Source organism: Ceratotherium simum, chromosome 27 (assembly GCF_057802395.1).
Source record: "Ceratotherium simum simum isolate JZ-2026a chromosome 27, ASM5780239v1, whole genome shotgun sequence".
Lineage (NCBI taxonomy): Eukaryota > Metazoa > Chordata > Mammalia > Perissodactyla > Rhinocerotidae > Ceratotherium > Ceratotherium simum.
The window spans coordinates 19,442,662-19,459,369 of NC_141926.1; the positions used below are offsets into that span (position 1 = coordinate 19,442,662).

The 16,708-nt window shown below is 38.7% G+C and overlaps 1 protein-coding gene across 1 annotated transcript in view; it reads right to left on the reverse strand.

Moving 5' to 3' along the window:
- Positions 1 to 241: 241 nt before the first annotated feature.
- Positions 242 to 16,708, reverse strand: part of JAM2 (junctional adhesion molecule 2) — a 61,883-nt gene continuing 45,416 nt past the window's right edge. The window contains exons 5-9 of the mRNA XM_087418187.1: positions 15,262 to 15,464; positions 12,322 to 12,421; positions 7,834 to 7,945; positions 3,182 to 3,254; positions 242 to 1,537 (exon numbers count right to left, since the gene is read on the reverse strand). Coding sequence (XP_087274313.1) covers positions 1,505 to 1,537; positions 3,182 to 3,254; positions 7,834 to 7,945; positions 12,322 to 12,421; positions 15,262 to 15,464 — 521 coding nt within the window. The 3' untranslated portion in view covers positions 242 to 1,504. The remainder of the gene's footprint in view (positions 1,538 to 3,181; positions 3,255 to 7,833; positions 7,946 to 12,321; positions 12,422 to 15,261; positions 15,465 to 16,708) is intronic.

The window sequence follows — 16,708 nt, forward strand, 5'->3', positions numbered from 1 at the left end:
GGGTGTGGTGAGAAGCACTGAATGCCAGAGACAAGTCGGGGGCGGGGAGGCACTCTGACACTGGGCATCTTCCTAGTGACCTGGTGTCCAGGCACACGGGTGGACACTCGGTGAGTGTTTAATCCATTTGTTTATCCAGTGAATCCTGGGACTTGTTTGCCTATTTGGGCAAAAAAGAGCTGGCTCCTTTGGCTCCTTTAAAAGCAGCTTAACCAAGCTCAAAGTTGTCAAAGGTAGTGAGTGACCTTTTCATCCAGATTTGCCCAGAACTGGAAATGCCCTATGCATATTTTGTTTTAATATGAAGTGAATAATCAAAATAAGTTATAGATGATTATGGTTTTAACACAGCCTAACTGCTCTTCCTATTAAGTGGGTCATTGGAATCTTCACTTTATAACACTAGCTAGAGGCTTTTGTGATTAATCAATCAGTTGAGAAACCAGATGATTAGACCCATGTTTCATTTCAGTCACTATTTCTCCTGTGCCCTCTGTCAAGTGGGGCGCCAGGTGCAGGGAGCCCCCATGAGCTTTTTTTTTTTTTATCTCATTTTACTTGTCAGATAACCACTTCTCCCCTCCATATTCCCGGCTTTATGATAAGCAGGATTGGCCAACCACTGGCCATAACAGCAAGAGACTCAGCACAATCTTTAGAGACATAGATGTGAAGTCACCATCACACAGGGAAAGGTATCTGCAGGGTTAAGTGTGTAGGCTCCAGTGGTGAGTTCTGACGTCAAGGTCACTGATCTTCAAAGGAGTCTTAGGGGAAGAAAATAGCAACAAGCAGCTCTGGGGGTGAAATAAGACACTTGGGTTTGTGTTTGACTCTCAAAATTATGTTTAATGAAGAAATCAGTGAGACACACCAGGTAAGTGAGCTCTGGCTGTTAGACGTTTTTCTTCATGTTGCTTTTGGTTCTCAGAAATGAAAGTAAACGCAAATTACAAATCTTTGGGTATGAGACCCAGTCCCGCTACTTCCCTTCTGTGGATATATTAGTGATAAATGAGCAGCAGAATAAGGGTTATATTAGGGGAGAAAAAAGGATTCTGGTGGAAATGAGACCAGAGGTTCCTTTTGCATCTGTCAAGAGTATTTTCTGAACCCTCCAAACCAGACTCCTGCACAGAGGGTACATGCAGTTTATATTTTCATGCTCTGTGGATTAATTTCGCAATCAGTTTCATATATTTTAGTAATTTTCTCTAGAAGTTAGAATATTTAACATTTCACAAACCCCAGAATATTACAAAGTATTTTGATTCTTTTAACTTAGTCCAGACGCAAGAAGCCAGACTGTATTTTAGGTGGTGACAGAACTGTTTGTTTAAAATAACAATTTCAAGTGATTTTGTGGTCATAAAATTGATAACGAAATACCAATTCCATCTCCTCATGTACCTCTTTGCAAATGTAAGACAAAGCAGAGTTTTATAATCTTTTAATAATTTGTGCAACAACTGTGGTTTTGGTGTATCTCAAAGGTGGGATTCTTTTAAATTATAAAGGATTTTGTGTGCTTGAAATCCTGGGAAAAGAAAGAAAAATCAAGTTTAAATAGAATGTATTAATTCATAATTAAAGAAATATATATAAATCTTATGAGTATAAAGCTACATCCACTATGAGAATCTTACAGGTATAAACCAGCATATATTACATCTATTTTATGGGGAATTAAATAATTAAATGCTAGGAGCCAAGGTCTTTGAAACTTTGCCTAAAGAGTAAAGAAGCAGGAATGGGAATCAGCAGAAGAAATCTTGTTTGCTAGGGGTTTGCTCCTGGCGTCTAGTGCGTAGAGGTCAGGGGTGCTGTTAAGCATTCTACAACGCACAGGACAGCCCACCACAGCAAAGAATTATGTGAAATTGTAAGAATTCATTACGTAAGAATGATAAGAAATTGCCATTTCTTACATAAATTCTTATATAAGAAAATGTCAATAGTACCAAGGTTAAGAAACCCTGGTCTAGGGCAAAACTAGAATTGGAGACTAGCTCCCAGCTGATGAGGGCAACTGAGAGGAAGACAAAGAAAAAGTAAAAGGCTTCTCTTCTTCCAACTCAGCCACAAAGCGTCTGTTACTGTTTGGTGGGATGAGATTATTTCATTCCACACTCAAGGAGTATTTTCCACAAATTGTAGGAACAAATATGGAGTTACATATTGCTTGTCTGCTAATTAAAGAATAGTATGATTTCAGTGTAGTAAACTACAAAATAAAGTGACTCCTGTGATAGAATCTAGAGTAGACAATGGAAAAAAAATTTTGACAGAAAATACTCTATGGAGCATTAAGTGAGTCTTAAATGTAGTGTTCTTTAGAATCACTTAACGTGTTTAAAATACTGATGTCTAACCCCCAACCCCAAGCCCTACTGAAAGGAAATCTAAGAGAATCCCTGCCATAGAGTACTAAGAAATTCAGGAAACCAGGACTCCATTTCTTAAGAAAGGGCTGAGGCCTCTAAAAACATTGGAAACCTCCCTCCCCACCTCCCCCTCATATTCCTGAAAAAGAATCCAGGTTAAATATCTATCCAAAGAGCTACAAAATCTGAGAGATGATGGCATTTACTGCTTCACTGTAGTGCTTACAAATACAAAAGTACACAAGGTCTAAATTATGTTCCCTAAACCATCTGAGACAGATAATTATTGCATCACTTCAAGGATTTCTGAAATGCTCCTTTCAACAATAGAAGAGGATATTCCATATCCCTAAAATTCTCCAAGTGCTTTGAATAACCAAAGGAGAGTGCAGGAACCATGGATCTGCTTAAAAGTGATCTTAGCTGACAAGAATCAAGGTCCCTCAGTCCCAGCTCGGCCACTGTAATCCTGTGAGAACTTGTGTCTTAATTTCCTCATCTATAAAATGGAGCTGATAATACCAGACCTAAGGATGCTAGGGAGGCTGACTAACAATAGAAAACCCCAGGAGAGAAAACAATGGTATGGTAAAGCCCCACTGCTCTGCGTATGCTGGGCAACTTGATCATGCCATCCCAGACGGGGGATGGAAGCTAGCTCTTTCTAAAGACCAGCGGTAGACATGAGTACAAAATGTATTAAACGTAAAAATTCATCCCTTCCACACAGTTACTTCGCTTTCCTGCCCTATTCCCTCAACACATCCGTTCTATAAATATGCTTTAAACATACTCACATTTTCACTCATTGCAGTGGCTTTTGATGCAGAACTGCTCCTCCTGGTTATAGAATATAAAAGACAATATTTACTACATGATCACCTCCAATTCTGGAACACACGCCGTCTATTAGTTAATGCTACCTCCATACATTTTCGCAGCAGGAAGAGGAACATTTATCTTAGCCAGGTAGAAAAAAAGCCAGCAATCTTAACTGAATTTCTTATACACAATATTCACTGAGAAAGCCATGCAACAAAGTATCAGTGTGTGTGAAGCCCTGCCTATTTAATTGTAGCCTAGGGCAGGTATACTAAAGATTTTTGTGGAATGGGGACACCAGAGACTTAACTAACTTTTAACTTATCAATGATCAATGAAGTATGATCATTATAATCTCACAATTCACTTTTTCCATGGAAAGAAAGTTTTACATGGTGACTAGGGTTCCAGTCATCTGTTATGGGCTGAACTGTGTCTCCCTCAAACATTCATATGTCGAAGTCCCAATCACCAGTACCTCAGAATGTGACTGTATTTGGAGATAGGGTCTTTAAAAAGGTAATTAAATAAAAATGAGGTCATTAGGATGGGCCCTACCTAATCCAGTATGACTGGTGTCCTCATAAGAAGAGGAAATCTGGGCACAAACATAGAGGGAAGACGATATGAAGACAGGGAGAAGGCAGCCATCTATAAGCCAAGGAGAGAGGCCTGGAATAGATCCTTCCCTGACAGCCCTCAGAAGGAACCAACCCTGCTGTCACCTTGATCCTGGACTTCCAGCCTCCAGAACTGTGAGAAAATAAATTTCTGTTGTTTAAGCCACCCAGTCTGTGGCACTTGGTTACAGCAACCCTAGCAAACTAATACAACATCCAATTCATTATCCAACAAATTTTAAAGGCCATGAATTTGACAAATGGGAGGAGATTTGTCTAGGAATAAAGATATTGCCTCCCAGATCTGCCTGGGTTAACAGAGGCACTGTGATTGAAGGGAAGAATAACCTCCCTTACCACAGTAACGCCGACGTTTCCCCATATGTAAGATGATGTCTCTTTTCTGCTCCAAACCCTCCAATTACTTTCCATTTTACTCAATAAAAGTGGAAATCCTCACACTTGCCTAGGGTATGATGGGAAGTAGCTATATCCTCAGGCTACCTGCTTTTCTGAACTCACCCCTTTTGCTACTGCTAGTCCTGATAACTCAGACCTCATCCTGGACATGTACTGGGATATTATGAGGGTCAGAAACCAGCGCTGAGCAGCAAGTCTGGGAAAAGGAAATCAATGGCAGCTAAGTTTTCAAAAGACTTAGGAGATGACAAAGTATATGAAGCCATGGCAGCTGAGAGTAGAGGGGAATATCCATAGACTCAAAGCTGGGTTTGCCATTTCCAGACGTACAAGAAGGACAGTCACAACTCAAGTGCACATAAACTGGGGACTTTGGTGATCTCATGCCCTTAAATTTCCTAATGACTCCAAAATTTCTAACTCTAGTTAAGACATTTCCCCAAACTCCAGATTCATATACCGTTACTTACTGATTATCTCTACTTGGAAGTCTAATAGGCATCTCAAATATTAAAATTCCAAACACTCCAGACCTCTCTACCTACCCCACCACCACTCCCAAACCTGCTCCTCCTGAAATCTTTCACACTTCTGTAAATGGTAACTCCATCCTTCTCAGAGCCTTGGAGCCATCTTTGATTTCTCTCTTTTTCTCACAACCCACATCCAATCAATCAGCAAATTGTTAAAAATATATCCAGAATCCTATCACTTCTCAACATGTCCAACACTACCGCTTTGGAACCAGCTGCCATTTGCTCTTACCTAGATTATTGAATAGTTGCCTAACTGGTCTTCTGCTTCCTCCACCCTTTGTCACCCTATAGTTTATTCTCAACAGAGCAGTACGTATGAGCTTTAAAGAATTAAGAAAGATATGCTACTTTTCCTCTCAAAGTCCCCCAATGACCCCATCTTACTCAGAACCAAAGCCCAACTCCTCACAACTGCCTACAAGGGGCTCTATATGATCTGGCCCCCGATATTTCTGTGCACTCATCTCTTCCCTCCGTGTCCTCACTCTGTTCAGCCACACTGGTCCCCCTGATGTTCTTCAGATACTCCAGGCATGCCCAGCCTTGAGATCTTTCCACTTGTTCTCCCCCTTTGGCTTGAACACTCTTCTCATGGATATCTTCATGACTTGCTCCCTCAGCTCCTTCAGGTCTTTCTCAAACATCACCTCATCAGTGAGGCCCTCCCTAACCACCCTATTTAAAAGGACAGTCACCACTCCTACCCTGTGCATTCTCTATTCTCTCCTGCTCAATTTTTTTCCATAATACCTATCACAATCTGACATACTGTAGAGTTTATGTATGTGGTTACTGCCCACCTTTCTCTACTAGAATGTAAGCTCCATGAGGCAGAGGGCTTTTTGTCCTGTTTTGTCCACTGCTACATCGCCAGTCCCTAGGACTGTGTAGGGCACAGAATTGGTATTCAATTAAATGTAAAAATGATGGTTAAGTAAAATTTTATTTGAAAATTTTCAATTTAGCAAAATACAACAAATATTTTTTTTAAGTAATATTATGGAAATGCCTATGAAGTCAGATTAGTAACTATATTTCTTCTCTGGGTAATTAAACATCATTGACAAGGCAGGAGGTGCAATATATTTCTCGATAAACTTGAGTAACTTCCCATAGGATTAAACCTTCACAAATAACCCAACTTCCCACTTTTGACTTTAAACAGATAATTAACAGAAAATTAGCTGATATTGGGGGAAATATGAGGGAAAGACATGCATTTTAAGAAAATATACTTACTGGAAGGAGGTTTCTTCTACAAAAGAATAAGTACATGTCATTAATGCAATAGTTAATATGGTATGATACAGATTCATATAAAAGTGAATGTTGACTTAATTTGTGTGTCTCAATTTGATTCTCACTTGCTGACATTTGTACCTTCTAAATCAAGGGTTGACAAACTTTTTCTGTAAAAGGTCACATGCCAAGTATTTTAGGCTTTGTGGGCCAAGACGTAAAATCAAGGATATTATGTATATACTTATATAACAAGAGAGAAAACAAATTTCCAAAAATTTTTATTGATAAAATTCAAAATATAATAACAATCAAAGTCTTGTAGTACAGGTCTACTAATTAGAAGAAGGGAATTCTTTTGCGGGGATAACATTTCTCTTAATTGGAGTTTGAAGTTACTATTCCCTATTATCAAATAGATTGCAAATGTTCATCTGTAACAACCATTCTGAGCTTGTAGCCCATAGAAAAACAGGCAGCAGCCCAGATTTGGTCCACAGGTCATAGTTTGCCAACCCCTGTCCAAAATGCAAGTTCAAGAAAATGGTTCTCTTGGATAAATTTTCTGCCAGATGAAAATGGGAGTAACATTCTTAACTAATGAACTACAAATATTCAAGTCAAAGCTTTAATTAATTCAGTATTAAAAAAAATTTGTTTACCAAGTCTTCATTAAAAATACTCAGGTATTCTTTGCAAGCATAGATAAACATGACAAGCATTTTGAATGAGTGGTCTTATCTGTCTGTGCTGTCACTGGTGACCAGCAGGGGGACTCAGCCCAATTCCATTCATAAAATTATTGTACACTGGACTAGATTGGGGCGCCACACAAAAGAACTGCTATTAACTTACAGAGCAGTTATTCTTAATTACCACAGGGAACATCCTTGAAACCATGTTCAGGGAAACATTTTATGACACTAGGTATTACTAGAAACGCCTTTTAGAAACGCCTTTTAAATTTGTTTTCTTTTGGTATAAAATATCTTTTAAACCTAAATTCCAAAATTAATGTTCACTGTAAAACAAAGGGTCTAAAACCTGTTCATACTGTAAATTTATTTACTATTCTATTAAAAAATTCTACTTTATGCACTATTCCCAACAGACTTGATAGAGTTCTGCAGCTTTTGAGCTCTCAAATAATTTTAAAAACTGAGAGTGAAGAAATGCATTAAGAGACTAAAACAGCTTATTTTTTAATTTCATCCATTTACATCAAACCTATTTCATCACCAAATGAGGGTCTGGAGTTACAGGAGGTCTAAATTTGAAGAACTAAAAACCTTGCGTAGAAGTAACTCTAATACAATAGGTTTCTAGTTTTTACTGAACAATTCTCTTCTGAATACAGTTGTGCCAAATTTGACATTGAACATTCCACTGTTCCATAGTGATAAAACATTTTGCATATTTATTTCAATAAAATTTCTTATCACAAATCTAGGAATCAATTTACATGTTGAGATACACAATTCCTAACTTAAAAGGATCTTAAATATATGTCAATACTACCGATATCTGTCCACATTGACTATCCCTCAGGATCGCTGCACTATGCCACTCCAGGGTGCCTCTCGCTTGTTCTGTGGTGCTTCCGGGAATGCTGCCAAGAGGCAGCTCTGCCTTTCCTCCCTATGTTTGCAGGTGCTTCATGACTCACCTGCATGTCCTCTTGGACATTTTCTACTGCAGAAAAATCAATGAAAAATATTCTCCAGTTTCTTAGAACTTCTTTGGAGAAACAGTGTCTCATCAGAAAACTCTATATCCACAGGGAGTTGTCTAGCAAGGAAGGGTGAAACTCACTTACTTGAAAAGTAGCCTTTCCTCTGAGCATAGCACACGCCAAGGCCACAGACGGAAATCACTAAGGCCACAACTACTACAGCTGCTATGATGCCACTTATGTTGAGATCATCTGGAATGCAAAATAAAGCATGCATGAATTCGTGTTAGTAGATGCACAGAGGCAGTCATTAAATTGAGAAAGTTCAAAAATCTCCCCTTTGCTGCTATATCCATGTTCACCCATGCTTTTGAAGCCTGTTCAGCTAACGCATTTCTGGGAGACGTTTCAAAACTGATTGAAAATATTAATAGAACTAAGTTTTGCAAGAATCTTAAATTTACAAAAGTCCTCTGATCCAGAAATAAAATGTACGGTACTCTCTTGCATTCATTTGGAGATGTGATAATTCAAACAACTAAATATTAGGTTGAAAATGACCTTCGAAGTTCAGTGAGTTCAAGTACTACTACCACATCCCCCCAAATTCTACTTAAAATTCTTCTATATCATCATCTGTGTCAATTTCACAAATATGGAAAACTCATTCAGCTGCAAAGAAAGCTCATGCTACTGTTGTTCTATAAAACTACGTGTCAGAAACTTCTTCTTTCTGGAATTTAAATGGGCTTGTATGTATGTGTACACACACACATATACAAACCCACACACATATATGCCATTAAACTGTCATCCCATTAAGTTAAAAATGAATTAAACTCCTCAAGGCTTTTTCCTGCTGCTGTTGAGTCATCTCCCCTCTAACCTAATACAACTGGACTTTATGGACCCAAGTTTGAAATCACTACGATGTTACCAACTTGTGAAGTTTTTTCAGCTACAGAGTCTGTTGCCCAAAAATTAGATGATTAACCTTCCAAGGTTTATATCTCTGCAGTTGGGAACTGCATCAAAAATACTGTCATTCAAGTCATTAATAAAGTGAGGAACATGACTTTGTTAGGGAAAGAACTATGTAACCGGCTGTTAGACACCTCTCTTCACATGATGCAATTTATTAGCATCTCTGGGTGACAGATCAATCTACATGTGAATCTCTCTAAACATTTAATTTGTGTTACATTCCTCCATCTTGCCCATAAGGATTTCATGAGCCACACTCATCTGTCATTTAGATACTTCCTATGTATTGATTAACATGTAAATTACCTGTACTTTTTTTTCTTTCTTTTCCGTGAGGAAGATTCGCCCTGAGCTAACATCTGTTGACAATCTTGCTTTTTTTTTCTTTTTGTTTTGGCTTGAGGAAGATTAGCCCTGAGCTAACATCTGTGCCAGTCTTCCTCTATTTTGTATGTGGGTTGCCAGCTTAGCATGGCTGATGAGTGGCGTAGGTCCACGCCTAGGATCCGAACCTGCAAACCCGGGCCACTGAAGCAGAGCACGCTGAACTCAACCACTACACCACTGGGCCAGCTCCTACCTCCACTTTTTAAAGGAGCCATTCCTCAAAGGGTTCTTTTTTTTTTTAATTTTATTTATTTATTTATTTTTCCCCCAAAGCCCCAGTAGATAGTTGTATGTCATAGCTGCACATCCTTCTAGTTGCTGTATGTGGGACGGGGCCTCAGCATGGCCGGAGAAGCGGTGCGTCGGTGCGCACCCGGGATCCGAACCTGGGCCGCCAGCAGCGGACCACGCGCACTTAACCGCTAAGCCACGGGGCCCGCCCCTCAAAGGGTTCTTTTTAAAAGCAAGTATTAATTATCGTAAGATTAAACAACTTGGAGAAAATATTAGGTGGCATTTTCTAAACAGTAATTTTAGATATTTTAAAGCACTATGCATTTTAAGATTTTTAAAGAAATATTATTTGAGTCTGCTTATCATAAAACTTTCTGGTCTTAGGATTCTTTCCTAATGCCAAATGTTGTTAATTTTCTCAGGTACCTCTGAAATATTAACTATTTTTTTAAAAAGGAAACTTGATAAATCTTTTGAGAGGCTAAGTAATTTGACCAGAGTAGGCAACATTAATTATTGCTTGGTATAAACTTAGTTCATATTTGCTTGGGCACTGAGAGGTCAGTGAGATTTAGCTATATTTTTTACTGGGATAAAAAATAGCAGAGAGGGAAAAAAATCCACAATAATCAAATCTAAGGCAAAATTAAATTAATAACTAATGAAACTCCTGAGAACTGACTGTGCCTACTATTTTCTTTGTAGTAGTCAATGAATTTGACAGCTACAAAGGGTTCAACCTAAGAGCTATTACCTGACAAAAAACTGTCCTGTGGTTTGTCAATGAACTTGACATCTATGAAGGAATCAACCTAATGGCAAATTTTGACAAAAAACTGTCTTATCCGGTAAGTGCTAAGTCATGGTATAAATTTTATTTTATTTTCTTCAATGAAATGGATGATAGAAGACTTGTAAGTTAGAGGTAAGTTGTTTTCATCCCATTTGGGATTTACTGTGAGATACTGAGCAAGTCATATAACACCTTATGCCTCACTAAAGAGAAAAATGTAACAACACACAGGAAAATATTTTGTGTTCTTTCTTTGGGGAAAAAAAACGGCCACCATAAAAGGAAGGTATCATTATTCTAATTGAGGGAAAGGAACCAAACAGCTAAAATGCTAAGTGTGAGTGGGGTCTTCTGGAGTTGTGCAATGAGGCAGCCTGGGAATAATTAGCAAATCCATGATTTACTTTCTATACTTCAAAAAGGACTTCTTAGAACAGTTAACAGATTCTGCTTTTGGTTACAAGTTATTAGTGATAATTCACAAAGAAAATTGGACATGAGATTTCATGAATTCTTATGTATTTCAAAAGATGTAAATTCCAAACCAAGGGTGTGAAACACCTAGGATCAATGGATGAGCATTAAACAAATTTTAATTTTTAAGCTAACTTATACCAGAAAGAGTAGATATGTGGAAATCATGTTCAAATTGAAGTAGTACTACCAGCAAAACACAAACTAGTACTACCAGCAAAACACAATCTAGTAAATTTTATTTGTTATATATTTATTTACTGCATGCTAGGAAACATGTAACTAGTATGTCGAAACCATGACATCACAGATATTATTTCTTAAGATGAGGATAAATTAGGCATTGAAATTAAGCATGACCACTTAAAAAAATAGTAATAGTGCAGGTGGTACAAGGTTACAGTAAAAACCATGAGGCTAGTGTGTGAATGAATGAAGTTAGGAAAACACTGGGTTCATGCATTCATTTTTAAATTTGTTCTGATGAATTTTTCTAATGATAACTCCAAAGCAGCATTGAGAGGGATACTTTCTGCTATTTTAAGCAATACTTACATTTGACTATAAATGGTAACACTTGAGTGAAATTAGTGGATGATATGTATCCCTGAATTTAAGAAAGACCTGAAATTCCAACTTACTTGTGGAAATTAGAATATACTATTGAATATCCTATACTTCAGGATACCCTGAAGTCTAATAAGATTATATTTTCTTAAAAAATAATGCTAAGAGTTCAACTGTACGTAGACAATACAAATTAGTACGCACATATCTGCATATCTCCAAGTCCAATGAAAAATTTCTGACCCTACAAAGCTGAGGGCAAGCTTCTGAACCAAGGGGAGCCCTCAGTATTCTACTTTAGGGTACAGTCCTCTTGAGTGACCTTTAATGCCTCTGGTATCATCTCCAGCTATCCCTCTCTTTCACACAACCATTTTCAAAACACATGGCTCTCACGCAAGGAAGAATTAAACCAAATTATTAAAAATAAAATGAAAAAGGAAATTTGCTCTGAAACTCATATAATCTGAAAAGATTCTTAAGCACTAATTTTATTGGATTCTAAGAAGCTTATTTTGTGAAATATAATATATGGCAGCTATGTTCTACAGCAAACTAGATCCGTAACTATATACAACGTGTCTTTTTTGAGAGCCTACTCTGAGATTAAGTGTAAGCATAGTATTTCAGGGATTGAAAAAATTATCCACAACTGATAACAACAACTAAAATAGCTACCACTTATATAGTGCTCACAATATGCCAGTGCCATTCTAACACTTTCAAATATTGATTATTTTAATCTTCATAACAACCCTATGAAGACGGCATATTATTACTTCCATTTTGGGGAGACTGAGGCACAGAGGTTAAATAATTTGCCCAAGAGTATGTAGCCAGTAAGAGGCAGAGCCAGAATCTGAATCCCCATACCAAATCCTTGACCCTGAGCAACTTATAGGACTCTTACCATTTGTTTGAAAGATTGCTATGAGCATATTTTATAAACAATTATGTGAAAAATTCAAAAATTTATAAAATACAATGCTAAATAGTCTCGGCTTGTTTGGGACATGGATTAAAAATAGCATCTTTACTCTTTGCAATACATTATGTCAAGCTAATTTTAAACATTCCCTCCCATTTATCCTTCAAATCACTCGGCCCTTTCCTACCCCTTGGTTCCTTCCATCCCCAAATATTTGCATGCTCTAATGGCAAACCATTCCTCCTAATATTTCATGCTTACCTACTTGCATTCGTTTCCCAGGACACCTGCGATGTCCAACAGAATTACGGGCTTCGCAGTAGTATTCTCCGCTGTCTAGTTTTGAAACAGTGTTAAATTGCTATTTGTGGAAGAAAAATATATACGTTTTTAAGCATTAAATCTACAAGTAGACTCCTAAAAGAATCTTGTCCCTTGCGTTTTAGCATTAAGTTGGTCTTTCCTTTTTAATGACTTAGGACTTTATATCTTTACCGTGAATTCAAAAATCTGCCACACCTTCGAGGAGTGCGTAGCTACGCCTCCTATTTAATTTGACAGAGAAAAACTTAAATATATATGGAGAAGTGTCTTTTTTTGTGTCATACTGAGAAAGTAGTACAGTCAGGCAGGCCATGGGCATTTAGTATTAAGTATTCTAGGTATTTCTAATTCCTAGGAGACGCCACTTGTAAATGAAGGCCTCCTTGGCCTAAAAGGGCTAATGCAGTTTTCTAAGTCACAGCGAGTTCACCGCGGCAGCCAAAAACTAACACTTCCTCTAAAAAGCCAGAGTTACTACCAGGAAGTAGCTTAGGGCCTAGGAAAATCTCACTCAATGTAGTTTATAGAATTATAAATTCTATCAGTTACAAAATATTTGAAAATTCTGAAAAGATAAAGTCTAACCCTTGCTCCTTCCACTCCCTGCGAAAGCAACTGAAAGGTAAGACTTTGATATAATAGGCTTCACAATTGTTAATAGTAGTTTTATCCCCTTGGAGAATTTGTGGAGAGAAGAAGGAAGGAAGGAGGATGGATAGAAGGAAGGAAGGAGGGAAGGAAGGATGGAGGATGGAAGGAAGAAACGAACGAACAAACGAACTAATGAAGGAAGTGAGTTAGGAGGGAGGGAGGGAGGGAATGCAATGGTCATGGACACGTTAAAGGATCCTGCAAGGACCAGTACAGAGGGGGAGGGGTTGCTCAGAATCATTCTTTCAGTAGTCGCCTGTCACATCCCCAGTACCACAGTGGTCCCTGCCAACAGCATCCATGAGAGCCATGAACCTCTAAGGAGCACCTCCTCACTGTGACAGATCCTCAGGTTATATCTGATCCTGAAAACAGCCAGGATTTCGACCTATTAGCTCCTTTTCTTCCCTCACTTTTCATTACTCACTACCTACATACCCCCTGTTTCTGTATACTTCATCGTGGGATAGAAAGCTTTTCCGTGTGTATTTTTCACTTTATGGAATCATCTCTCACTGTCCCCAGAGCCAGACTACTTTAAAAATATTCCCCATGAACTCAAGGCCAAGGTATGTGTAAACAATAAGTTAGACTAAAACCAAAAATGATCTTTTGGCATGTTATAACCGGTAATTAAAAGGAAGTCATTGTCATCTATACACTGGGGTCTTTGTCTGTTGCTCATTTCTCAGAAAATAACCCCTCCTAGTTCTGCCCTGGTGCATCCCTTTGACATCAAAAGATATTTCAAGAGTTGAGGCTAACTGAGGAAAGTGAGTCTCCATCATTTCAGACTTGCCTTGGGGCTTTTATCACCTTTTTTTAAGAAAAGATAAATTCGAAAAGTAAATATAGCCAAGTGTGACAGCAGGTTTTCTGCCCAATTTCTCAGTGTAAAATCACTTGGGCCTGCTGACTGAGCCTGCTGACGCTGAAGGGGCCAGAGCGTGGCCTTCCTCAAGGAGCAGCCACACCTATCCATATGCTATATTATTTACCAGAGGATCTAGTTTTTAAATGTTATTGTGCGCTTGTAGATTGAAGGAATGAAAAGAAACATTATACCCTCCTTTTAAAATTTCTAAAAATTATTATTATTACCAAGCCTTTAAGATTTTTTGATAATAGCTATGGTAGTGATTCTGCATTATTGGAAATCAGATATTTTTTTATTTTATTTTGTTGTTGTTTTTGCTGAGGAAGATTTGCCCTGAGCTAACATCTGTGCCAGTCTTCCTCTATTTGGTATGTGGGTTGCTGCCACAGCATGGCTGCCGACGAGTGGTGTAAGTCTGCGCCCAGGAGCCGAACCCAGGCCGCCAAAGCGGAGCACGCCAAACTTAACCACTAGGCCATGGGGCTGGCCCCGGAAATCAGATATTTTTAAACTGACATCTTGTAGTACTCTGGTCGAAAAAAAAAAGCTTAATGATCTTCCTTTATACTCCTACCTCTACCCTGAAAAGTCACAGATGAAAAAGTAAAAATACTTTTATTTTTAAATATCATTAACTTTAAAGAGCTTATTGATAGGTTCCCTTCAGTATTCCCAGAAAGGCTTTTCAATCAGGCTATTTTAAGGGGAAAACAATCAGAAGATCTGGACTAAATCTAAAGTAACAGATACGCAAGTCACAGAGCTAATTGTTGATGATCTAGTCGTGGAAGAGTTTAATGACACAGATATCCTGTCACAGGCTGGTGACAATGACTATTCTGACGTGGCTGGCACTGGGGTCAGGGCATTCGCAAGTGAGCTTTTGTGCATTTCCCTGATATTGTAAATATGAAGGTTTGGAGTTTTTTTTAAATTTCAACTTATTTAAACAAAACAAAATAAGAAAAAAAAACAGTTCACCTATTTCTCCCACCTCTAACCCCCTCATATTATAAATATGAGACTCCACTTAGCACCTTTCCAGGCCAGGAAGGCAGCCGTAGTGAACTGCCTGATCATCATCATGTATCAAACTTGGTCTGCTTCAAGTCACTGTGCAAACCTTTGTGTGCTCAGGCCCCTGGTTCTCTGCATTGTCTTCCCAGCTCCTAAAGCAGCCCTTTCCATCACTTCTCTGTGCATGTGCCGCCATCTTTCTTGTTGCCCCCTTTTCTCTCCACTTAACAAGCAATGGTATCAGTCCTCTCTTCTCCATCATTTTAGTTCTAATAAGTTTTTTTCCTCCAAATGCAGGACAGTCATTATGCCAGTGCTTGAAATGACCTTACCAGAGTTCCAGATTTTGTATTCATTGTGTATGAGCTGTTGGTGCTTTGGGAGCCAACTTTTGGATTCCCTAGCAAACGGATGCCATTCTTAAACCATGCGTATTCAGGAGCTGGATTCCCTTCTTTATCTTGACATCGTAGCTCTACCACGGTTCCACTCAGAGCAGAATTGGGTACTTCACACGATGGAACTGCTGGAGCCACTGAAGGATGGAAATCAAATGGGATTGGTTATTTGTACGTTAAACAAGGATTTTAACAGCCAGGTAAAGATGGACTTATCGGACACCTGTGAGAGAGATTGGCTGCTTGTTCAGGAGACCTATTTCCTTTCTTCAGGAGCACACTTCTAGACCACATTTGCCAGCCCCCTTGTAGCCAGATGGGGTCATATGCATAAGTTCTAGTCAATGAAAAGTGGGGAAAAGTGACATATGCCATTTCCAGGCCTGACCCGTAAAAGCCTCCTGCATGATTCTCATTCATTCACACCCTTTGCCCCTTCCTACTACCAAGTAGGTGTCAACACCCATGGTGACCTCAGAAAGCCATGTATTGAAGATGCCAAACTTACATTAGGTTGGATTTCTAATGATTTTGTGAAGTAAAGCAATATTGTTCCACCACTATCTCTGCCCCAACTATTTAGAATTCACTATATAAGAAAGAATTTTCTATCATGTTCAGCCACTCACTGAGAGTTCAGAGCTTTGTTGCAAGCATTACGTTAGCTTCTACAACAGCTATTATTTTTTAGATAAACAGTCTACTTTTTCCTCACCAATGGTTTTAATGCTTCATTACCAACTATATTCAAAAGAAGTCAAATCTGAATATATTTTTCAGGCCTGGTATTCAAACTAAAATCCCACTCTGCCTAGAACTGGCCAAGTTAGAAAATACCTGAGTTAGGGTTATTCTGATCCCAGGAATTTGTAAAGTAAATCAGACATTACTAGGTGACTTAAATTCAGGAAAACCCAGAATTCCAAGTTGTAGGCAGAATTCCAAGATGGTCTCCCAAGTTCCCCAGTCCTGGTGTATACACACTTTCTCTCAGTTATTCAATCAAACATTAATGTAGGTACTACTCTGAAGGGATTTTGGAGATGTAATTAAGGTCCCAAATCCAGTGTCTTTAAGATAGATTATGTAGATGAGTCTGACCTAATCACATGACCCCTTTAAAAGCAGTTTTCTCTGGTTGGTCACAGAAGGGAAAGTCAGAGATTCAAAGCACAAGGATTCGACATACTTTCATTGGACTGTAGATGGCGGGGGTGCCACGCGGCAAGGAATGTGGTGGCTCTAAGAGTTGAAATGTGGCCCCCAGCTCATAGCCAGCATTGAATGAGGACCCCAGTTCTATCACAAGGAACTGAAATCTTCGAACAACTTGGCAGCCGATTTTCCCCAGAGCCTCCAGACAAGCACTCTGCCCAGCTGA